The following is a 24,248-nucleotide window of genomic DNA, read 5'->3' on the forward strand; positions in this document are numbered from 1 at the left end:
TAGGTATGATAAAATGCATCACCCTGTCCTAGGTAAAGTTTATCACAAGGAAAATGAAAAGGGCAGCTCAAGGAGCGCTGAGCAACACTGCACACAAAGTTGACATGTACTGCAATAATAAATTGCAGATGCCTTAAAATTTGGAGCAAAGCATGACTTCAAAAAGATACGAGAATTACTTCCAGAAAGGAAACTCTACCCAACCCCCAATTACAAACTGCTGTACATTTCAAGCATAAGTAAGAGGATATAAAACTCAATTTAAGGAGTAAGCAAAACTGAGTGCTCTTGTTATAGACTATGTACTTTGGGGCTTAGAGAGCTACTGGCCACAAATACAATGTGTAGCAAAATGTCAACTGGTCAATACCATTGACAATCAGTGACCTTTCAAATAGTTTGAAACCTCTGCTAGACCAATCTCACACTATATACTTACAGGTGTGCAGACAACAATCTCTGCCCCTTCCTGCAGAGCCTTGGCCTGTTCCCACATGCTTCCACCTCCGTAGACCGCAACAGAGCGCAGATTGTAAGCTTTTCCAAACCTCTTGCATTCAGAATGTATCTGTAAATTAAGTTAAAGTCATTAACAAGTAGATTTGGAGGGTTGGTGGAAATATATTACCAGTACTTAAATCTGATAAAGCAAAGAAGGATACAAGTCAGTATTAGGCACATTTCCACAATAAAATATTTGGCACTGGTAATACTTAAGGTTCCAAAACATGGCTTAGCAATACCCTCTCCCACCATGACACTGTAGAGAGAAGCCCATGACAGGAGACACTCAGCAGTCTTGTTCAAAGGAGCACACCCAGCGCAAACAATTATGAACAAAAGTAAACAATTTTATTCTGCATGTTTTGTTTTTTCAATGTGTGTTGTGAGTCAGTCAATGCATATGCCACAATTTAACATACTGCATTTTTCATAGGACAAGGTTGTGATCCATCAGCACTCGCCACAAATATTCAGCTAACAGATAGGTGAGAAATATCACAGGACATTGTATGCAGAATAAATATTTTTATCACCTGCTGGCACAGCTCTCTGGTTGGGCACACAATCACGGCAATTGGTCCATCTCCCACTTCAAGCTCTTTCTGATCCATAATGTGCACCAATATAGGCCAGATAAATGCTGCAGTTTTTCCGCTGCCAGTCTTTGCAATGCCGATAATGTCTCTGCCACTTAGTGCAACCGGGATTCCCTTTGCATTAAAATCAAAACGGTGAAAGAGCACCACAAATCAGATCCATAAAGTTTGTGCATTAAAGTGCATTAATCTTGCAGAAAGCTGAAAAGGTCTGTACATAATTGGTGAACAGAGCTTGCAAGAAAGATTATGTACGGAACAAATTGGATGACGTGGCACAATGACCAAAACATAACTCAAAAAACGCTCATTACAAATAAAATCAGTATTCAGAAACCTGAGCAGAGAACTACCAGGTGCACTGCAGGCAGGTATCTGCATACAATCACTGGCAATAGATTCCACTCAACCTTTGAATCTCATGCAGGAAACTTAACACCTTTCTCATGTTCTACCCTACTCAGGTGATGCCCTTCAACAGAACTCTCCTTCAAAGAACTGTTTTGCCATGTCACCCAAACCACTCAATTATGTGATCCTCCTGCACTACCATATGCGCCTTTTAACAGCCAAATGTGCTCCACTCACAGAAACCCTGCTTATTGCAACCTCGTGCTAAATACCACCAGTATTGCCCCTTTATCTGCCTTTACGAGATTGTGAATCATATACATATTACTCCAGGCTTCTATGCTTTACTTGGAAATATTTGATAGATTGTCCAGTTTGTGTTTAGAACTGCAAAAGAACATCCTGCCCCGACCCACTACATTTGCATAGAGTAAACGGTTGGCGATCGGCTAATTTGCTCATTAAAGCATAGCGGGAGGGTCGCCACGGTTATAAGGGTTGGCATCATGCACTTGTTTCAACAAGTCATTCCATCTTTTTTTTTTTTTTAAGTATAGTTATATCATCGAATTTTCATCAACCTCTAATTTCAAAGCACACATACATCATGTAACTAATTACTTTTCAATTTTAATCCAAAAATACAACTGGAAAAGGGAGAGTGGAGCTAGCTATTAAGCGTGGACCTAGTTTTGGGAAGCAAATGGAATGCTTTTATAACCGTAAGGGGAAGAACACTGAGGGACGCAAAGACAGAAGTGGGGCGCTACCAGGGGAGGGGGGGCAATTGGCAGCAAGGGATCTACAAGCAACCAGGAGGGGTGGGGGTTGTGGAATGCAGATAACAGTCTCAGGGAGGCTGGGAAGTGCACAGTGTGTGGACATAGGAGTTAAGGAGGAACCATTCCTTGAAACAGTCTTCAGCCCTTTCCTGAACTGTACAAATGATGGGGCAAGTCAGATGTTGACAGAGAGGCGGTTCCAGAGTCTTGGGCATAGACAGAGAAGACCTGTCTTCTGGTTCTTTCGTCCCTGCACCGTCGTAATGTAATTCAAGTCTGCACATTTTCTATTTGCTGGTGGATCGCAGGCCTCGAGAGATGCAAAGTTTCTCAGTGAGGTAGCTTGGGGGCTACAGGATGACAGCCGTGTAGATGATTCCCCAGGATTTGAAGACTATACAGGCTTGGAGTGGGAGCCAGCAGAGTTTGTAGGGCGCGGTGATGAGGTCGAATTTGCAGAGTCCTCCAATGAGTCTTGCTGCAGCATGCAGGAAACATTTCAGAGGTGCCAGGGTAGTCAATGGAAGGCCTTCCCCAAAAGGCATTGCCACCATGCAGGTGGGAAGAGGACCAAGGCGTGGACAGACTGAAGATCGCAGGGCACAGCATGGATCCTTGCCGGACTACACAGGTGATTGGTAGAGTTGGTGATCTGGAGGAATCCATTTTTAACAACTGTTGGGAATTCGTAAGGTAGGATTTGAACCAGCTGAAGACGACCCATTGATCCCCATGCAGCGATGTAGATTGCCGGAGAGTATCTGGTGGTCTGGTCTACTGTGTCAAATGCTGCTGAGGGGTCAAAGATAACTAGGTTGCAAGGATGACCATCATCAAGGATTGTAATGGTATTGATCACCTTGACTGCAGCTGTTTCTGTGCTGCATCCAAGTCTGAAGCCAGAATGGTAGGATTGAAGGTTATTGGCATCAAAAGGTTGTAGGAGTTGCATGGATACTGCTTTCGCAATGATCTTACCTAGGAAGGGAAGATAGGGGATGGGGCAGTAGTTGCTGAGATCGTAAGGGTCCATTATTGGTTTCTTAAGAAGCAGGAGGATTTGTCTGGTGTTCAGGTCGAGGGAAGGTGCCTTGAGTTAGGAAGCTGTTGATTGTCAGGTAAGGGAGGAATGTTTCAGTTGGAAGGGTCTACAGTACGGAAGCAGGGAGGATTTTGCCCGCATACTATGTGGCCTTGAGGGATGCTAAGGAGGCAATGAGATCTTCCATAATTAGGGTCATGAAAATTGTCCATGTAGTTGTGGTTTCGAAAGATGGGATGTGTGGTGTCCCGTCAGTTGTGGTGTTGGAGTCTGTGCTGGCACAACGTTGATTTTGTAGCGAAAGAGTTGATGGCGGTGGATTTGGCGATGGTGTGCTATAGGTGGGTCGTCCAGAGGGTTGATGCAGTGCTTGTTGGCTTTGAAGAGGGCTCTGTTATCATTGTAGGCCTTGGCTATGGTGTTTTGATAGGAGTTGGTTTGTTGAGGTATGTCCTGCCAAAAAACTAGAGCTTTATCAAGTTTGAGTAGGTAAGTAAAGGTATGGTGGGGAATCATTCAGACAAGCCCACCAAAAAGTGAAAATGATTTCACAACATTACTATTGATGTAGTGGAGACAGAATGAATGAAATTACAAAATAGCATGTTGATGAAAACGCGTGGAATCCATCATGCTATGTTTTAAGCATGACACTTTAATGTAGACCTGGCTGAGGGTTGTTCCAATGACATGCATCTATACCCTCCCACAATAATAGATCTTCAAGAGGGTGTGAAGTCCACATTTAAGGGAATAAAAAATACAAAAAAAATGGTTAGCGAGATTAGACCCTTCAATGGTCGAAAAACTCAAGCACAATTGGCAGTGCTCTTTAAAAGAATTCTGGTTTTTAAAATAAACTAGTAGATTTGTATTTCACAGATACTCTATTCTTTGGTGCCAAACTATACATATTATCGAAATACAAGTTAAAAACATCCCTCATTCATTTACAACTCAGATTTCATTTGAGTGATGGTCGGGAAGGGTACGTTCCAAGGTGCACTTTTTAACACTAGCATGGGGAGTTAAATAAACTGAGCTTTCAAACCTTTCAATAGAACTGTTCTTGGGTAGCAGTTTGAACTTGGGTTTAAGACCAGCCTAAATTGCTTGCAAAGTGAAAAACGATAAGCACCTTAAGGAAGTACAACACACTTGAACTGGAAGCTAAATAAAACAAGCAATAAGATGGCCCTCACCTGGCACTGTATGGGAGTAGGCTGCGTATACTCAGACTTGCGGATCTGATGCATAAGTTGCTCATCAAATCCAAAATGAGCAAAGCTGCTGCAAGGCTTGGGAGGCGCTGCACCGGATACCTGCAAATGTGGAAAACAAGACCAAAACCGAAGCTAAGTAAATACTGGGGGAGGACTACAATGAACGATACAATGAATGTGCAGGACTTAGTTTTTTTTTTAAAGATGGAGGCAAGTTACTTTCCTGCCTCTTACAATAGCCATCTAGTATAGTTTTCATCTGCATCCTTGGGCAAATTGTCAAGGGATGAGGGCCTTGGAACATGCCATTTTTAATTCCATCATTAAGGAAAGTCTAAGAGTTGCTATCCAAATACAAGAATAAGAAATCAATAAGGAAAGTTACTTACTTCTAATGCTAGTTCTCCATCCAGGTTTTAATCAATATTTATTGTTAGGTAAGATTTTCATAGCAACCCCAGGACCTTTTGCTTTGACTAGGTTAACTATTTGACCTTGTCCCTAGGTGAATGGGGATAGTTTTCCACCCTCACCTAGTCATTCTTTAAGGGTGACCTTTATATGTCTCTCCATAGTGTATGTTTAGTTTCCTACAACTTTTGGGCTTCAGCTGGATTACCCCTGTGGGCAACCCAGTTTATGTCTCCTTCATGTACTTCGGTGAACTACAGTTCCCAAGTACTAAAGAGGGATTTTCATCCCCTTACATTTTATATAGTGAGCCAGCACACTACCTTATGTGGAGTTCTGGAGAGATACAATGTATCCCCCTTCTTACTTAACTAGTAAAATTTTGTAACAAATAAAACAAAGCAGTAATGGCTGGAAAGTTTAGAATTCCCTTCTGCACGAGACCACAAGCATCCCCAAACATGTTCCCGCCTTGTTGGGCCTCATCAGTGAGTAGTAGCTTGGGTCTCTAGGCCCAGAAGGCATGGGACCCACGTCTGGGCATAGCCATCCCACTCGGGGTGACAGAGGCACAGCTCCACCTCACTGATGAGGCCCGACTAGGCCGAAACACGAGTCTGGGGTTGCTGTTGGTACTCTTGCTCAGAGGAGAATTGCCTACAATTTCGGTGCTGGACTACCTACAGGTGGGACAAAGACTGATGTGTATAGACATTTTTCCTCTGTGAAAAGCATAGTCTAAAGCGTGGTTGAGACCCTCCCGCGGGCTACCCACCCAAGAACAGGTCAATGAGCCGTGTTTGTGCCGGTAGAGGTTTTACCAGACCTCTTCATACAATTGCGAGTTATACATGAATGGCTGGTGGCAGTGGTTTTACCTTTATGACTTAGTCTTTATTACTCGCAGGCTGTTAATTCAACTTCGGTAATGCACAGAAGGGCCAAAATTATTCTAAAATGGTACACCTTGTTTTTCACCATTTCTTGTGTGCTTGCCGTTTGAGGTCTTCCAGGTTAGGGAGCATTTTCATTTCTGTGCAAATTGCCTTTAACCTTAGAGACCCCCAGCTCTTTTGCTGGTTTCATTGCTTTGTAATTCTTACTCTTGTGTGAGAATTTTTCCCCACCCCCTCATGTGTTTTTATGACAAGGAGTATTGTTTTTTTTTACTTTTTAATGGAGTCTGGAAAACTGCTTTTTGCATATTCTGCTCCTTTTGTGCAGTGCCACTGAAAGGTCCCTTGGACTTCACTGATGTTTAAATCATTGTTCCGAAGAATAGTAAGATGACTTTTGTCTTACTTTTCTTTTGTGGGTCCAGCAGAGACCACCCCATGTCGAGTGCTGGGGGGTTACCATAGTAACTCCTTATCCCACCTCTCATGTAACTTGTTACACTAACTAGAATGGCAGGCAGTGAACTTCCCTGTCCTTTGTCTCTAGGTGTGCCTGAGTGAAACGGGTTCCGAGTAGCTGGCTGGCTGTTCCACCCTGCTGGGTGATTGACATCCCTAGGGCTGTGAATGAAGGAACCTGCTTAAAAAGGCAAGGCTTTTGGGACGGGAGGCAGAGTCGACCACTGGAGGACAAAATCCAACGAAGGAGACGTGAAGAGACTGTTGGGCAAGATATGATGCAGTAACCCTGTGGGAGACTAAACCAGTCTTATCCTCTTGGTATTAGGCAACCCACCTGTTGGTATAGGTCTAAACTACTGTTAGGGAGTATTCTCAGAAATCCCCTTCTACCTTCGAGACCCCCAGCTCTTTTTGCTGGACTTTAGCGCTTTTAATTTCTAACGTGGAGAGAGCGAGACCTTTTTCCTTACTCATGTTTTTTTCTGCGATTTAGACTTTCTTTTGACTTTGGAGTCTGACAAACTCCATAGGCATCATCTTTACATTGTGACACACAGCATCTTCAGTGCAGTGACACAGGGAAGTTTCTTAGATTCCCCGGTTTAAATACCTTCTCTTGGTGAAACTACTGTTTGTGAAATTGACTTTACTTACATTGTGTAACTTTCTAGACCCAGCACACGCAATCTTACAATAGGGTGCTGGAGGGGTTACTTAGTATCCCCTCTGTTAGGCAAGATTGTATGCAGTACCCTATTGGAGACTGCACCAGCCCTGCCGTCCTGGCAATAGGCAACCCAACCTTTGATATAAGTATGTACTACACAGGTTGGTAGTGTAGCTAAGCAACCAGGCTTATCTCAAGAGGGGTCAATGTGAGCAGTAAAGGTTGTTAAACAGAAATTCACATTGACAAGTATTCAAATAAACTTACACTCAAGGTTTCTTGATTAAACATTTATTAATTTAACAGTCTGTAGAATAAGCCTTCTTTAGAAGTGAACAATCATATTACAAAATATACTTCAATAAATATACACTCCGTTTCACTAAATAAGTTCATACCTATTGAGGATGGCACACACATTTCCTACACCCTCCTCAGGGGACTTAAATAAATAGGACACTGTGGACATTGATTTATCACTGGCACATTTAGAGCAATCATGAGTGCGAGATCAAAAGGGAAGGTTTCAGAGGGAGAAAACAATGATAAGTACTTTTAAAACCCTCCAATGCAAAGTAAAGTAACCTTTTCCTGGAGGAAAGGTAAAGCACAAAATCGGAGGTAAGAAGAGTCTTTCAGGGAGCTAGGCCAGCCAATGTTAAGTTAGCAAAAGTCTAGGTGAGTTGAAGCACTTGTTGCAGGTAGGTAAAAAGTCCTGCACAATGTTTTAGAAATGTTTGTAGAAAATGAAATCACTGTAGGGCCACAAGCTGCGAGGCTTGTGAGGGGCAAAGCTGCAAGCAACTCTACAAGGGCAACCAACACAAGTCAACTGAGAACAAGCAAGGCTACACGACAAGAGGAAAGTCCTTAGGTTTACAGTACCTTTAGTTAGAGAAAACCTGCTTCCAGTTGGCTTCTGTTCCTGTGTAGGTCTGCAGATCCTGTGTTCCTGGGCCTCAGGCATGGGGAAGACGTCTGGGGACTCCTGCACTACGAATGGAAGGTCAGCGGCAGCAAACTTCAGATCAGCAGCACTTCGCGATTTCAGCTCCTCGTGTCTCTCGCAAACAGCACCACTGCGGTTCTCGGATACCTTAATGGACTTTCCTCGCATCTGGGGTCCAGCAGTCTGTTGAGATGGCTCAGGCTTGGTCAGTCCTGCTTCTTGGGAGTCCGGAGGATCTTCCTGGAGCTCGGGTCGGACTTAAAAGCGATGCACTCGATCTGGTGTTCCTCTGCCTGCCACTTCGATGCATGCAGCAACAATGGAAGTACAGCCAGCTCGAAGAGGATGTCCAGACGAGTTCACTTTGGGGTTGATTGGTTCCACCAACCTAAGGGGAGAAGTCATCCGTTACAGGGCTTCTCAAGTCGAGGCGCATTCCAAGTTTCAGCAATGCAGCAGGGCTTCACAGGGCCAACCAATGGTCCATGAGTTGCAGCAAGCTTCTCTTCCAAGTTCTTCGAATTCCTTCGTCCATCGGTCGATTCTGCCTTCGAAGCAAAAAGCCTCACCTTTTATGCAGGTTTCTCTCATTCATTTGCAGACTAGCTGTCAATCACACAGCAGGGTGGCTTGTCCTCCGAGGACAGCCAGCCAGCCAATCACCTTTGGGCGCATTCCTGTAACCAAGGAGATTAAGCATAGGGAGTTTCAGGCACCGCCCTCATTTCCGGCCCCTGCCAGACACACTGGAGACAGTGGCGGGCTTCACCAGTGAATCCTGCCAAAGAAAAGGGACCAAACCTGGTTTGGCGTGCAGAGTAAATCTCAAGAAAGCCCTTTCCAACAAGAATTGGCGAAAAAATAAGACCGGGCCATTTTGACAAAGTGGGAACCCATGGGTGTTTTGCTGCAGCTGCAATTGCAGCCCATGGTAAAAAAACACAATGGTAGGAAAAAGTTAACCACTGCCACCAGCCATTAATTGTAGAAAGAGTAACAAAAATGTTCAATGAGAAAGTAGACAAAGGGGACGCCAAGTATCCCATCCAGCACCCTATGGTAAGATGGTGCGTGCTGGGTCTAGAAAGTTATAAAATGTAAGTAAAGTCAATTTCACTTCACTGCTCTTGGAAACAGTTTCACCAAGAGAAGGTGTTTAAACCTTTAGGAAATCTAAGAGACTTCCCGGTGTCACTGCACTGAAGGTGCTGTGTGTCATAATGTAAAGATGATGCCTATGGAGTTGGACAGACTCCAAAGTCAAACGAAAAACCGAATAAATCACAGAAAAATATGAGAGAGTGGGGAAAAAAGGTCTCAATCTCTCCAGGTTAGAAATTAAAAGTCAGTAAATCCAGCAAAAATAGCTGGGGGTCTCTAAGGTAGAAGGGAATTAGCACATTTCTGAGAATTCTCCCTAAAACCCTGTTAGGCAAGATTGTATGCAGTACCCTTTGGGTGCACTACAACAACCCTGACCTCCTGACAATAGGAACCCAACCTTTGGTATAAGTCTGTACTACACAGGTCGGTAGCGTGTTGAGCAGCCAGGCTTATATCAAGAAGGGTCAATGTGAGCTGTAGGGGAATTACACAGATTCAGTGACAAGTATTCAAATACACTTACACACAAGGTTTCTTGATAAAACAATTATTAATTTAACAGTCAGTTATAATAAGCCTTCAGAAGTGAGCAATATAAAGCAACACACAAATACACTTAAAAAAATACACACTCTTAGTTATCTAAATCGGCAATTATGTATTTTTTATTTATTCATATTTTTATAGCGCACAACAGCTCAAGGGCATTGTGGCGCTGTTACATAAATACATTGCTGGTTACAAGGAAGGGTTTAGTAGTTACATAGATATTTACATTTACCGTTCAACTTGGAGATATATAGGTAAGGCAGGTAGTATGGCCAGAAATCTGGCCAACTTCACTCTAGCATCAGCAGGCTCACCGGAATTCAACCTTCTCTGACATGGAGTCCTTACAAAAAAGATAGGTGGTTGATCACGAGGGCATGTTTTGATTCTCTTCGGCTGCAGGGAAACACTTATAATTGGAAAGGTTTTCCCAATCATGCAGGCTGCCCGGTTTGTGGCTACCCACACGAGGACCTTCCGCATTTGTTTTTTTTCTCTACAGGGTATGTTGGTATACGCAGAATGACTTTTGTTCCTGCCCTTAAGAAAACAGCAATCCACTCGTATAGGGCTGAACTTGTGTTTCTCTTGAGTGCCGATACGGTCTTTACATCCTGGGCTCTTTTGATCTCCTTAAAAAGAGCGATGTATTTTAGAAAGTTTATTAAAACTGCAAGGCGGTGGAAGCTAGTGCTATGAATTATATAACACTTTGTATAATGGGTTAACTGTTCGAGTTCTTTTTCCTGCCTGATTTTCATTTTTCAATTTTAATCTGGCCACCCAACATGTAATTAAGTGACAGTCAATTTTTAATTGTACTTTGTCTAATGTAATGTCCACTGACTTTTTATATCTTTTATATAATCATAATTTTGATATGCGCACAACAGTACTTTTGTCGTTTAATGGAATTTTTTTATATTTCCGAATAAACTTGTTTGATTATGGATTTGCATTTAGGTTCAACAAGGGGGACAAAGAGCATAGCAAAAAATAGCAGAAGGCATGTACATTGCGGAAGGATGGACTGCAGAGTGGTGGTGAAGGGAGGGTTATGTGAATAGTGCGGTTTTGAGGGATTTGCGGAGGGCAAGTAGAGAGGGTTCCGGTCTTAGTGCATTGAGGGGGGCATTCCACAGTTTTGGCGCAATGTGTGGGAAGCCAATGCCGCCAGCGTTGGCTCTTACTATGGAGGGTACACAGAGTTGGTTGGCATAGTGGGTTCTAGAAGGGCGGGCAGAGATGTTTTTGGATATTGTTTCAGAGAGGTAGGATGGGCGGAGAGATTGATGCATTTGTTGATCCTTTCCTTGACTGGGAGCCAGTGGGTTTCGCGTCTGACCTGTGATAGACGCACAGGCACTACCTACACCTTCAGGTGACTTCAATAGCCAGGGTGCTGTTGGCAGTAATATATTACTGTTGCATTTAGAATATTCTTGGGAGTAGTGTTAAAAAGGAGAGTTCAGAATAAAACAAGTATGACATGCATTACTTACCGTAAAAGCATTTCTGATGGTTGCATCAGCTTCGATTCACATGCTGGGCATATAGTCCGACATCCAGTGGTCACCGCAGAGTATTGCATCTTGTTTTTCGAAAGTCGAAAAGGGGACGTCGACAAGGCGTGTCTATAACACTATCCCTATAGTGACATGTAGTGTACCCAAAATCCCTCACGCGTCGAGGTCTCTCAGATTGTATTTTTTCTGCCATGAGGGAGCCTTATGACTAACATGAGTGAGTACAGAAAAGAGAGAAAGTAATAAGACGTCTATGTTCCTTCCGTCCGAGCGGGGTGGAAGGGTGGGTGCATGTGAATCTAAGCAGATACAACCATCAGAAATGCTTTTACGGTAAGTAATGCATGTCTTCTGATGTTTGTTAATCTGCTTAGAATCACATGCTGTGCATAGACTAGCGAGCAGTACCCGGAGTTGGGTTGTGAGAAGGATCAGTAGAGAAAACATGTCTTAGTACTGGTTGTCCCACCTGGGAATCAGATCTAGAATGAGCATCTAGACAATAGTGTTTTGTAAAGGTGTGTACAGAACTCCAGGTTGCCGCTTTGCAAATGGACTCAAGGGGAACATTTGCAATGAATGCTATGGATGCCCCAGTGCCTCGAGGAGTGTGCTCTAGGCTTGAAGGGCAGTTCTCTCTTAGCAAGAGTGTAACAGAGTGATGCACTGGACAATCCATCTAGAGATAGTGAATTTGGAAACTGCATATCCTTCTCTTCCTGCCGTCACAGACAAAGAACGGATTAGTCTTTCTTAGTGGACGAGTTCTTTCCATATAAAACATGACTGCCCTGCGCACATCAAGCGTGTGCAGGCTCTTCTCTCCCAAGTTTGAAGGGTTTTGAAAGAACGTTGGTAGTTCTATAGACTGGTTGACAGAAAACTTTGAAATGAATTTAGGTGCAAACCCAGGGTGTGTGCGTAGAACCACCTTATCTTTGTGAACTACAAAGGGGTCTAAGATAAGACACTTGTAGTTCACTCACTCTCCTGATGAGGTGATAGCTATTAAGAAAGCAGTCTTAAGAGTGAGATCCTTAAGGCTCGCTCTATGCATGGGCTCGAAGGGGGGGGGGGGGGGACCATTAGCCTGGTTAACACTACGTTCAGGTCCCATCCGGGAGCTGGGGCTAGGTTAGATATATGAGGGTGAATTTTTTCACTCCCTCCATGAAGGCTTTAATAACTGGAACTTTCCACCATGACACCTTATGTTGAGACGTAGTGTAGGCGGAGAGTGCGGTAAGTGAGTCAGGTATAAAACAATATGTGTGGGAGAGCAGTCAACAGGGTTGATGCTCTTTGAGTTACACCAGATGACAAACCGTTTCCACTTACTGGAGTAGCAGTAACGAGTGTTCGGTTTCCTTGCCTCCCTGAGAATTTCCATGCATATCTGAGGTAGCTGCAAATGTCCAAATTCTAAGACCTCAGGAGCCAGGCTGCCAAGTTCTGGGTCTGTGGGCATGGGTGCAGCGTCAGGCCCATGTCCTGCGACATGTTGTACGGGCATGGTAGTTTCACTGGAGGAGATCGTGACATCTCCATCAGATGAGCGAACCAGGGTTGGTGGGCCAACATGGGGGCCACCAGTATCATTGTAACTGGTTCCTGGTGCACTATCTTGTTGAGAAGGGGAGTCATGGGAAAAGCATAGACAAATTTCCCTGACCATGTTATCCAGAGTCAGTTTCCCTTGGAGCGGTTCTGGGGGTACCTGGAGGCGTAATCTTGGCAATGGGTGTTCTCTAGAGTTGCAAACAAGTCGATCTCTGGGAAGCCCCATTCTGCAAAAACGTTGGAGACGATGTCTCTGTGTAATCGCCATTCGTACTCTGTGGGTAGTGGGAAGTCTCTGCTGAGTCCGTCTGCCAGAAGATTGAGTTCCCCTGGAACATGTTGTGGTAACAGGAACATGTGTTTGAGAGCCCACTTCCATATGTTTTGGGACAGCTTAGACAGTCCTGGAGAGAGTGCCCCCCCCCTGCTTGTTCAGGTAGTACATGGCCGTGGTGCAGTCCGTGAGGATCAGCACCCTTTTTCCTTGTATATGTGTTTGGAAGGCTTTTAGTACTTTGAACACCGCCAACAATTCCAGCAGGTTTATGTGGTTGGACGCCACACTGGAGTCGAAACTCTGTGCGCAGTCTGATGGGACAGGTGAGGGCCCCCCCCCCATCCTGTGAGGGATGTGTCTGTGGTTAGAGTGGCCTCCACTGCGGGGGTGGTGAAGGATTTCCCCTTCACAAGGTTCTCCCTCGACCACCACCGCAGCAAGAGAACCAGGGCTTGTGAGACAACCACTAGATCATCCCATTGTCCGCTGGCCTGACACTGCTCGCTGTTAAGCCACTCTTGCATTGGGCGCATGCGCAGGCACGCGTGAGGAACCAAGTAACTACAGGATGCCATCATTCCTAGCAACCGCATGGCTTTGCGCACCGTCACCTCTCGACGGCTACATATTGCGATATCTGAAACAGCATGTTTTGGACTCTCTCGAAGGGGAAGACGAGGCCGTCCCTTGTTTGAATTAGAGCCCCTATGAATTGTTTGACTTGGCTGGGGTCTAGACTGGACTTCTTCTCGTTGATGGAGAAGCCCAGGTGGAACAAGAGGTCTATAGTCTTTTGGGTATTTGAGAAGCATGTTTCGTAAGAATCCCCGGTTATGAGCCAGTCGTCGAGATAAGGATAAACCGGAATGGACAACCTGCGCAGATATGCTGCTAACAGTACCTTTGTGAATACCCTTGGCGCTGAGGCTATGCCGAAGGGTAGCATTTTGAACTGATAGTGTTTGCCTTCTATCATGAACCTGAGGTATTTCCTGTGCGCTGAGATCATCGAAATATGCAAGTATGCATTGTTAATGTCCAGTGTTGCCATGTAACACTCCTGTGTGAGCAGGGGGATTACCTCCTTCAAAGTCACCATATGAAATTTTTGAGGTTTTACAAATTTGTTCGCTGGGCGCAGATCTAATACAGGGCGCATGGTTAGATCCTTTTTGGGTACAAGGAAGTACACTGAATAACTACCCTCCTTTACCTGCGACAGAGGCACAACCTCTATGGCTCCTTTTTGCAGCAGCGATTCTACTTCCAGAAGAAGGATGAGAAGGTGTTCTGATGCGAGTCGTCTTCCCTTTAGAGGTCTGAATGTCGGGTACCGGCTATTGTTGACAGTACCAAACGATCTGTGGTAATCCACTCCCATGGACGGAGAAAAGATGTTAAGCGGCCCCAGACCCGGGAGGCTTGGGAGGGGAGCTGAATTTTTGGGTCATTTAGTGACCGTGGCCGGGGAGCTTCTAGGTGTAGGGCCCCGACCCCTTCCTTTGCCACGACGTTGGCCTCTCTGGGCATACGGCGTGTTGTAACAACTGGTTCCTTGAGGGGAGGGCCAGTTGCTGCCAGAGGTATACTGTTGCTGAGGTTGGCGTTGGCCACGAAAAAGGCACCTATTGCCATATCCGCGCCTATTGGATGGTCTTGTGATCTGGTCCAGGGTCTTCAAGATTTCATGCTCCTTTTTCGCTGTTTACAGGGCATCATCAACTGCCTTTCCAAGCAAGTTGGAGTCCTCTAGGGGTTTGTTAATGAGGGACGCCTGGGTCTCTGGCTTGAACCCTGAATTCATAAGCCATGCATGTCTTTTAAGGAGTACGCCCTCGACCAAGTAACGGCCAGCCGTTTCTGCAGCATCTAGAGTATTTCTAATGATTCTCTGGTTCACTTGAGTGCCTTCGGTAACAGTGGCCAAGAGACCGGTGCGAAAAGGCTCAGGGACATCTTGTAGGCCTTCACGCAACAGGCCCCCATTGGGCCTCAGCATAACTAGCCAACAGGGTAGTATTGTTGGCAATACACGTAGCGAAAGCCGCCGAGGACGTAATCCTCTTTCCGAGTGCATAGAGCTTCTTCCCCCTTCTTATCAGGGGGTGCTTCGCTGGTGGACAGAGGAACCCCTGCCCTTTTCCTCGTGGTGGGCACCACCAGAGAGTCTGGGGTGGAGTGACCTCTAATAGAGGGTCAGAGGGGGAAGGGCTAAAGAGCTTCTCAATATGTGGGTTAACCCCCCCTGACTAAGGCTGGAGTAGTCAAAGAGGGAGCGAGGCGCCTTTTGATGGAGGAGAGGAGAGGAATGGCCTGGCTAGCTGGTGGCTTTTCCTTGATTTTCTCTGCGAAATCAACCTCGGGGACAGTCTCCCCAGTATCGATCTGAAAGTGTGCTGCCGCCTTGCGTAGCATAGCATTAAACGTGGGCTGATCGTCCACAGGCGAAGGCTCCCTAACAGGAGTAGTCTGTGGAGAGGGCAAATCCAAAGCATCAGGGTCAGATGACGCCCCAGGGGAGTGCCATGGCTGTGGTTCACACATCGGGGTCTACTCCAAAGCCCGCTACAGTATCTTGTAGGTCCTCAGGATCCATGAAGTGATCATTGTCCTCGTTGTCAACAAGAGGGTCGTCGTCAGTTAGGTTATGTGTACTTTTCCTCTTCCTGGGGGTTCAAAGGTCTTGGAACCTCGGCTTGAGGGCCCCAAGGGCTTTCATCCATTGGCCTTTTAGGTGTGGTCTTGCTTAGAAAAAGAAACAAACCTATCCAACCTGCCCATACAGGTCTCAAATCTCTCCATGGTCCAATGGGAAGACCCAGAATGGTCCCGGGGCGGAAAAACCTGTTCCTCTGCCTCCAGACGTCAAGATCTTTCCCACAAAGTGGAGGAAATCCCCCCATCGCCCACCGAGAAGCCTTCTCGTGGGCTAGGCGGCACAGGAGTGCTTCTGAGTCTCTCCTTCGACCTAGGGGAGGGTTCCAGCACTCCTGTCGCACCTTCGCTAGTGTCATGGGTATCAGGCAGGTAGTTGGGGCAAGCTGGGTGGGGGCTTGGCAGGCCTGGCATAGGCACACAAAGAACCCATAGCAAATCCCTCATTTCATTGATTCCTAGTGTTTGTAGTAACTTCCTGGTTACCACTTCCTGTTGCCAAACAGGAAGTGCATGATCATTCATGAGCTCTATAGTGTTTGGGTGTGGCTGGCTATATAAGCCACACCCAAGATTCTTCCAGTGCTTCGTGTTGCTTACTGTGAGCTGTATCAACACACTTCCTGTCCTCTGGATCAGCCTGCTTCTGCTTACCTGCTCCGGATCATCCTGCTTCTGCTTACCCGCTCCGGATCATCCTGCTTCTGCTTTACCCGCTACGGATCATCCTGCTTCTGCTTTACCCGCTACGGATCATCCTGCTTCTGCTTTACCCGCTCCGGATCATCCTGCTTCTGCTTTACCCGCTCCGGATCATTCTGCTATAGCTTACCTGGTTCTTCCTCCACGCCGCAGCTATCTCCAATCACCTGTAAGAACAAAGAAGAACTGCGTTAACAAGCGCACATCAGGAACGCTGCACATACTCACTAAATCTTCCCGCGATGCTGGATTCCAGGTTAGTTGTACGAGCGCACAAACCCCTGTTAAAGAAAGAAGAGACATTATTCATTGCGCTCGCCCCAATAACGCGCACACTTATTTCACTGCGCAGCCTCCGTGCAAACTTACCTAACCACCAAGTCTCCAGTAGCGCTGAACCTGAGGCGCTAATTCCACAATTTCTCCTGCAAGGGAAAGGGAGAGACATTACCAGGCACGCTCGAATTGAAGGCGCTGCGCAAACCTACCAGCAGCTAGCTTCTACACACAGTGCTACTCACCCACAAAAATACCGGCAAACAAAGAAAATACGGACAATTTTGGACACTCAACATTCTCCGCGCAATGTTCACTTGTGGGAAGGAATTTCTAGCCAGTGAAGAAACTGGCGCCTTGAACTCTTGGCCTCGCTGTGAAGGCATAAAACAGCATTTGGCATCTGAACTCCGCCGACAGACATTGGCACCAATCACAGGAGTGAATCGCACCCCTGCAAATGCAGGTTGGAGTGCATACCCTACTAAAGATCAAGGTATTACTCCGGGTGAAACAGGGGAAGTGAAGACTCGTGGTCAAGGGAGGCTCGTCCATCGCTCCTGCAGACACACAGATGAGTGACAGCTAGGTCTCGGCGTCTCGTTGACCTTCTCCGGAGGCTTCGGCGATTCCCTCACCAGCCATTTGAGCATCTTCGGAGACGAACCTCGCAATCCTCTCGGGGACCATCCTCCCATCTGGGAGCTCATCGTGAGGAGTTGTTTTCGGCGCAGCCGGAACCTCGCCGTCGATGGACGCCTTCTTGCGATGTGTCTCGATGGATGATACTTTAGGGGTAGCACCCTTTGTATTCGACGGCCCGTCGCTAGGCGCAAATGCAGCTGCGGCGACGGCTGCCGACCCTTATGGTCGGCGGGGACGGCCAGCTGTGTCGGCGACCCGTTGGCGCAGAGGCCTTCTTCGACTTACTCTAAGAATGGCCGGGGCTTGTGTGTTTTGTGACATGTAATTGTTAGTCAGCATCGCCAGGGGGTACATCCCCCAAAATAAGGCCAGAGCTGTGCCTGTCGGGGCCTGGGACAGACGCCACGGAGTGGGAGCGCTCCGTTGGGAGGGGGTGGGGGGGGTCAACAACCTCCGCTACGGAGGTCAAGTCATCACCATCACCCTCGTCACATTCAGCGGCCGCAGCAGCGGGTGAGGAATCAGCCTTCGACATCCCGTAGGCTGCCCACCTTTTAACCCTGCGTTCCTTCAGAGTTTTCGGGCGAAGGAGCTTGCAGGCCGTGCAACCAGCTTCGTCGTGCTCAAGGTGCAAGCAGCGGTTACACTGCCTGTTCCTGTCGGGCCACGGGAATTTGCCTTTACAGATTGGGCAAAATCTAAAAGGAGTCCTCTCCATAGCGGAGGACATAAGTGATAACGACCCGGAAGGGAAAGGGGGGCGGGGGGGGGGGGGGGGAGGCATTCAAGTATGAGAGAAATGTCCACCCCGACCCCACTCTCCCTGTGTAGGCCAGCGAGGCCGGGCCACGTGGTCGGCAGCGCCGATGGGATCACTGTCCGTTGAAAACCACCGTCCGAAGATCTGATCTCGGCGGAGATGTGGAAGGGCCGTCGAAAGAGGGCTGGAGGTGATGCTAGTTAACAATTAAACAAGAAAAACACCAAGGGTCGAGGGGACAATGGCAATGTCTTCCCGAGTGTAACTTCAACCTCCGTGAATTACTAAACCAACCCAACAGAGAGCCTGAAAAGGTCTTTCTTAACAATCAACAAACAAACGAGGCAGTCTGGGAATAGTTCCTACCTTGTCATAGAGACAGGTGCACGATGGGGGCTGCGCTGATCCTGATGAAATAAAGGATCCTCCTGGAACCCCCTGCGCGGTGAGCACTACAAAGGCTACCCCCGAAGGGAATACCAGGGTAACCCTCGAGGGGGGGAAAAACCCTGAGCTGAGATGCTGGGGAGCGTGGATGAAAGTTCTCCTTCCCTCCGGAATGTTCGGAATAATTCCTGCTTTCCGGTACCAATGTTGAAAGCTTGTTCTAATTAGCCCAGCTGTAGATGAATTTTAAGAACAATATTAGCTAAGGAATAGAACAGAAAAAGGAAAATAAAGATTACAGAAAAGCTCCCCTGCCCTTACCAAAGTGCTGAATCCGAATGGTAATTTAATGATGAAGGCAGAGCAAAGAGTCAGTGTTCCTGGAGCCTTCAAATACTATGAGGAAATGAAAAAGGAAGCGTAGATGGTAACTGAGTTAGCCCCAAGAAATATCAGATAGAAATAAGGGAAGAAAGGGTTTCTCCACCTGCAAGAGATGAAGGCTGCGTGACCTTGTCCATAGAATGGGGAGTGAGCACCAGATGACAGGATTCTGGGAGTCGTAGTTCGAGAAAGAGAGTGGCTCTCAAAACAAATACGGCTTCCTAAATGAAAATGAACCAACAACATAAACCTATCAAACCCTTCGTCAACAGTCAAAACGAGAATAAACTACTAATGACAAGTTATGCCTACCCGAACACTCTGTAACTGGGATAATGAAGGATGGCAAAGAGTTTAAACAGAAGGAGGATCGAAAGAGGTCACCGTTCCAAAGCTGAGTTCCTAGCGGAATACAAGAGAAAAGGGTAACAGTGACGCAAGTTTGCAAGGATCCAAAGGGTAAATAGAAGCACAAAGAGCACAAAGAGCGATTCAAAAAAGATCCTGTAGCGTACTCGCGGAGCGTCTGACAACCTCTAATCGAGTAGTGACACTACGTGAAATCCGCTCTCTATTCTTTTATCGGATCTTCTTCAGTGGGCGTCGCTACGTCCCCCTGACGTCCTACTACTTCCTGTGGTAACGTTGTGACCGTAATCACAACTAGACCGTCAACACTTCTTGCAGCTGATGCCGTCTCAGAAAAGCTAAAGGTACGATCATCACACACATCTCGGAATGTTATGGAAGAAACCATTACAACGAGCTCCGCGTAAGGCGACCAGTATTCTGGGCGGAAAAAAAACAATCTGAGGGACCTCGACGCGTGAGGGATTTTGGGTACACTACACGTCACTATAGCGATAGTGTTACAAACACGCCTTGTCGACGTCCCCTTTTCGACTTTCGAAAAACAAGATGCAATACTCCGCTGTGACCACTGGATGTCGGACTATATGCACAGCATGTGATTCTAAGCAGATTAACAAACATCAGAATCACAGTTATTCTTAAGTAGGTAAGTACTTTCAAATCCACCCCCCAATGCAAAGTCAGTTAACCCTTTCCTGGAAGGAAGGCAAAACACATAAGCAGACGAGAGAAGAGTGATTCAGGGAGCCAGGCCAACCGATGTTAAGTTAGCAAAAGTCAAGGTGAACTGAAGCACTTCTTGCAGGTAAGTAGAAAGTCTTTTCCAATGTTTAAAATGTTTTGGTAGAATAGAAGAAATCAAAGTAGGGCCAGAAGCTAGTTAGGCTTGTGAGGTAAAGAAGCTGTAAAGCAACTCTACAAGAGCAACCGAGACAAGTCTCCAACGAGGACAAGCGAAGTAGCACAACAAGAGGTAAGTTCCCTCAGACTTTACAGTATCTTTAGGTTGAAGGAAAGTGCAGATGGCTTCTGTTCCTGTTCAGCTCTGCAGACCCTGGTATTCCTGTGCCTCAGTCGTGGGGACAAGGAGGAGGACTTCTGGGGACTCCTGCACTACAATTGGACGGTCACCGCTTGCAACCAGCAATCTTCAAACAAGTGGCACTTCGGTGTTTCAGCTCCTCGTGTCTACCGCAAATAGCAACACTGCAGTTCCTGGCTGTCGCAATAGGATTTCCTTGCATCTAGGGTTCCGCACTCTGTTGAGGGGCTCTGGCTCGGTCAGTCCTGCTTCCTGGGAGTCCAGAGGATCTTCCTAGAGCTCTTGGCCAGCTTAAAAGCAACACACACAATCTGGTGTTCCTCTCCCGGGCTATTCGGTTCCAGTAGCAACTGCAGTGGAATTTCAACGAGCTCCGAGAAGACGTCCAGGTGCCTTATTTGGGAGTTGATTGGTCTTACCAACTCAAAGGGAGAAGTCGACCTTGCAGGGGATTCTGTCGATACAAATTTGGAGATTCAGCAAAGCAGCAGGGCTTCACCAGGCAAACCAACGGTCAGAGTTGCAACAGGCATCCTCTTCAACAAGTTCTTCGGTTCCTTCGTCCAGTGGTCGACTCTGCCTTCCAAGCCAAAAAGCCTTGCCTTTTATGCAGCTTTCTCCCATTCATTCCAGTCCAGCTGTCAGTCACCCAGCAGGGTGGCTGTCCTTGCCGGAGAGCCAGCCGGCCAATCACCTAAGAGTGCATTCCCGTCTCCCAGGAGACTAAGCAAAGGGAATTCCGGGCACCTACCCTGCTTCCCGCCAGACACAGGCTTCACTCTTGAATCCCACCAAAGGCAAAATGAACAAAAGGGACCAAACCTGGTTTGGCGTGCAGAGTACATCTCAAGGAGGACCTTTCCACAAAGAAATGGTGAAGAAAAAAAAAAAAAAGACAGGGCCGTTTTGCCAAAAATGGCACCCATTGGTGCTTTGCTGTGGCTGCGAACGCAGCCCGCAGTAAAAACACAATGGTAGTTAAAAGTAAACCACTGCCACCAGCCATTCAGTGAGGAAAGGGTAACAATTGTTACATGAGAAGCTAGACAAAGGGGATACTAGGTAACCCCTCCAGCACCCCATTCTAAGATAGTTTATGCTGGGTCTAGAAAGTAAAGTCAATTTCACTTTCCTGCTCTGCGAACCAGTAGTTTATCCCAGAGAAGGTATTTAAACCTTTGGGAAATCTGGAAGACTTCCCTGGGCCACTGCACTGAAGGTGCAGTGTGACAAAATGTAAAAGATGATGCCTATGGAGTTTGTCAGACTCCATAACCAAAAGAAACAGATCAAAGTTACATTAAAATACATGAGAAAGTAGGAAAAAAGGGTCTCTCACTCTCCAGGTAAAAAAAAAAAAAAATCAAGTCCTCAAAATCCAGCAAAGTTTCTGGGGGTCTCTAAGGTAGAGGGAATTGGCACATTTCTGAAAATTCTCCCTAACAGCACCCAAAGGTGATTGGCCAGCTGGCTGCCCTTGGAGGACAGCCACCCTGCTGTTTGATTGACAGTTAGGCTGGGATGAATGGGAGAAACCTGCATAAAAGGCGAGGCTTTTTGGCTTGGAAGGCAGAGTCGACCAGTGGACGAAGGAATCTGAAGAAGAACTTCTAAGAGACGGCTGCTGAAACTCCTGGAAAGTTGGTTTACCCGGTGAAGCCCTTCTGCTGAAGCTCCGAATTCGTTTCGACTAGAGAAGCCCTCAAGGATGACTTCTCTTCTTGGGTTGGTAGGACCAATCAACCCCAAAGTAAACTCCTTTGGACATCCTCTCGGAGGTGGCTGTACTTCTGTACTTCCACTGCTGGAACCGAAGTGCCAGGGAGAGGAACACCAAACCGAGTGGATCGCTTTTAAGTCGGACCCGAGCACCAAGAAAATCCTCCAGACTTCCCTGAAGCAGGACTGACCAGGCCTGAGCCACCTCAAAGTGCTGGACCCCAGATGCAAGGAAAGTCTGAAGTGGTACCAAGAACAGCAGTGTTGCAATTTGCTGTCAGATGCAAGGAGCTGAAACCATGAAGTGCCGCTGAATTAAAGTTTGCCCATTGCTGCCGCTGACCTTACCATTGCAGTGCACAAGTCCCCAGACGTGGTCCCTCTCGTCCCCACGACGGAGGCCCAGGAACACCAGGATCTGCAGAGATGTACAGGAACAGAAGCAGGCTGCAACCCTTTCTTCTAATCAAAATGTACTGTAAAACTAAGAGGACCTACCTCTTGTGTAGCCTTACTTGCTCTCAGTCGAGACTCGTCTTGGTTGGCCTTGCAGAGTTGCTTACAGTTTTGCCCCTCGAAAACCTCCCAGTTTGTGGCCCTTCGAGTGAATCTTATTTCTACAAACTTTTCTAAAAACATTGTGCAAGACTTTTAATTGCCTGCAAAGAAGATCTTCAGCTCCCCTAGACTTTGCTCAACTAACATTAGCTGTCCTGGCTCCCTGAGAGACTCTCGTTACCTCTGACTCGGTTTTTACCTTTGCCCCAGGAATTTACTTGACATTGGAAGATTTTAAAAGTCCTTACTTGTTTATGAATTATTTGTTAACCTTTGTTTTATTCCCATATCTAACCTTTGCACCAAACTCGGTATTGCTCTAAATGTACCAGTCATAATCAATGTCCACAGTGTCCTAGTCACCTGAAGGTGTAGGAAGCGTCTGTGTGCCATCCCCAATGGGTGTCATCTGATTTAGAGAAAGTGTGTTTTGAAGTATAATTGTTACATGTTTTTCTTCCTTCTGAAGAAAGCTTATATACCGGACTGTTAAATGATTAATGGTTTAATCAAGAAACCTTGAGTTTAAGTGTTTATTTGAATAACTGTCACTGAAACTCTGTTAGAACCCTACTGTTCACATTAACCACTCTTGGGATAAGCCTGGCTGCTCAGCCACACTACTAACCTATGCAGTACAGACGTATACCAAAGGTTGGGTTCGTATTACCAGGCGGTCAAGGTTGCGCTAGTCTTCCAAAGGATACTGCACACAATCTTGCCTAACACTGGTGGCAGGAGGTGAGGATCTATTGTAGAGTTGTTACAATGAGTGTTTGCTTTACTTTCGTTCAACTACAAACCTTCCCAAGGCTAAGCTCCACTAGAATAGCAATTGTAACATACCTGGTATGAATAACTTCAAACAGGAAGCCCTGATCATTTTAACAATAGAACTGAAAGAAATGTCTAGGATCAGGAATCTCTGTTAAAGGAAAGAAATTAATTGATTACCAGGTTGTTAGATCACCAAAGGTTGGATAGTAGGCCTGTAACTCATAGTAGTCTAGAAAATGTGGAAATTGATAATGAGGATGATTTTGAGTCTAACTCTAATGTCTTATGAGAGTTAGAGGGGAGTCCCAGGATGGGAGCCCCTCATTGTCTCAGCAAGCCCTTTTGCCTCAACCTTCCTCCATAGGGGCCCCAATAAGGTCCATCACTGTGTCCAGAATATGTGTCGCTTGAGAAAATGAGGCTTGAATTGGAATTTAAAAGGTTGCAAGCTCAAGCTGAAGCCAAACATCAGGACATCAAACTCAGGGAATTGGAAATGCAACATGCTCTTGAAATGAAAAGATTGTCTCTTGAAAATGTTTCCCTCTCAGAGTCCTCTAGATCTTCCAGTCCCAAGATGCCTCACCTGCCCAAAGAAGCAGGGAATATGTATGATGTGAAACTTGATATTTCGGATTGTTTGGGTGCTTTTGAATACCATGATGGGCGTCAGGGTCTCACAGGGAATCAGTTGATTCTTTGGCTTTTGTCTAGGCTCCCCCAGGTTGCAACTGATGCTGTAATGGAGGTGGGGGAACTTGAAAGAGCAGAGTATGAGAATCTGAAGCTGGCTTTGATAGTCAGATTTGGGAAAACTCCTTCCCAGTACCTTAAGAGGTTTAGAACCCTCAACAAGACTGGTGGTACCCCTTTGACTACCTGGGTGTGTGAATGTTTGAAAAACAGATGGATTGGTTAACAGTTACAAACTAACTACCTTTGAAGGAATGAGAAATTGTTTTTGTTGGAACCTTCTTTTGATGCCTGCTCTCCTGAGCTGAGACAGCACTTGGCTGACTCGAGAGAGATCTATCCCAAGATAGCAAAGACTGATGACTTGAAGGTTTACAAC

General features: G+C 46.3%; 1 protein-coding gene across 4 annotated transcripts in view; it reads right to left on the reverse strand.

Moving 5' to 3' along the window:
* DDX42 (DEAD-box helicase 42) overlaps nt 1-24,248 on the reverse strand; it is a 459,832-nt gene that overhangs the window by 264,348 nt on the left and 171,236 nt on the right. For all 4 annotated transcript variants that reach the window (XM_069634107.1, XM_069634109.1, XM_069634108.1 and 1 more), the window contains 3 exons: nt 4,478-4,597; nt 1,038-1,214; nt 440-568 (listed from right to left, as the gene is read on the reverse strand). In XM_069634107.1, the coding sequence (XP_069490208.1) occupies nt 440-568; nt 1,038-1,214; nt 4,478-4,597 (426 nt within the window). The remainder of the gene's footprint in view (nt 1-439; nt 569-1,037; nt 1,215-4,477; nt 4,598-24,248) is intronic.

This window comes from Ambystoma mexicanum, chromosome 13, assembly GCF_040938575.1.
Source record: "Ambystoma mexicanum isolate Mex_15411 chromosome 13, UKY_AmexF1_1, whole genome shotgun sequence".
NCBI classification, from domain to species: domain Eukaryota; kingdom Metazoa; phylum Chordata; class Amphibia; order Caudata; family Ambystomatidae; genus Ambystoma; species Ambystoma mexicanum.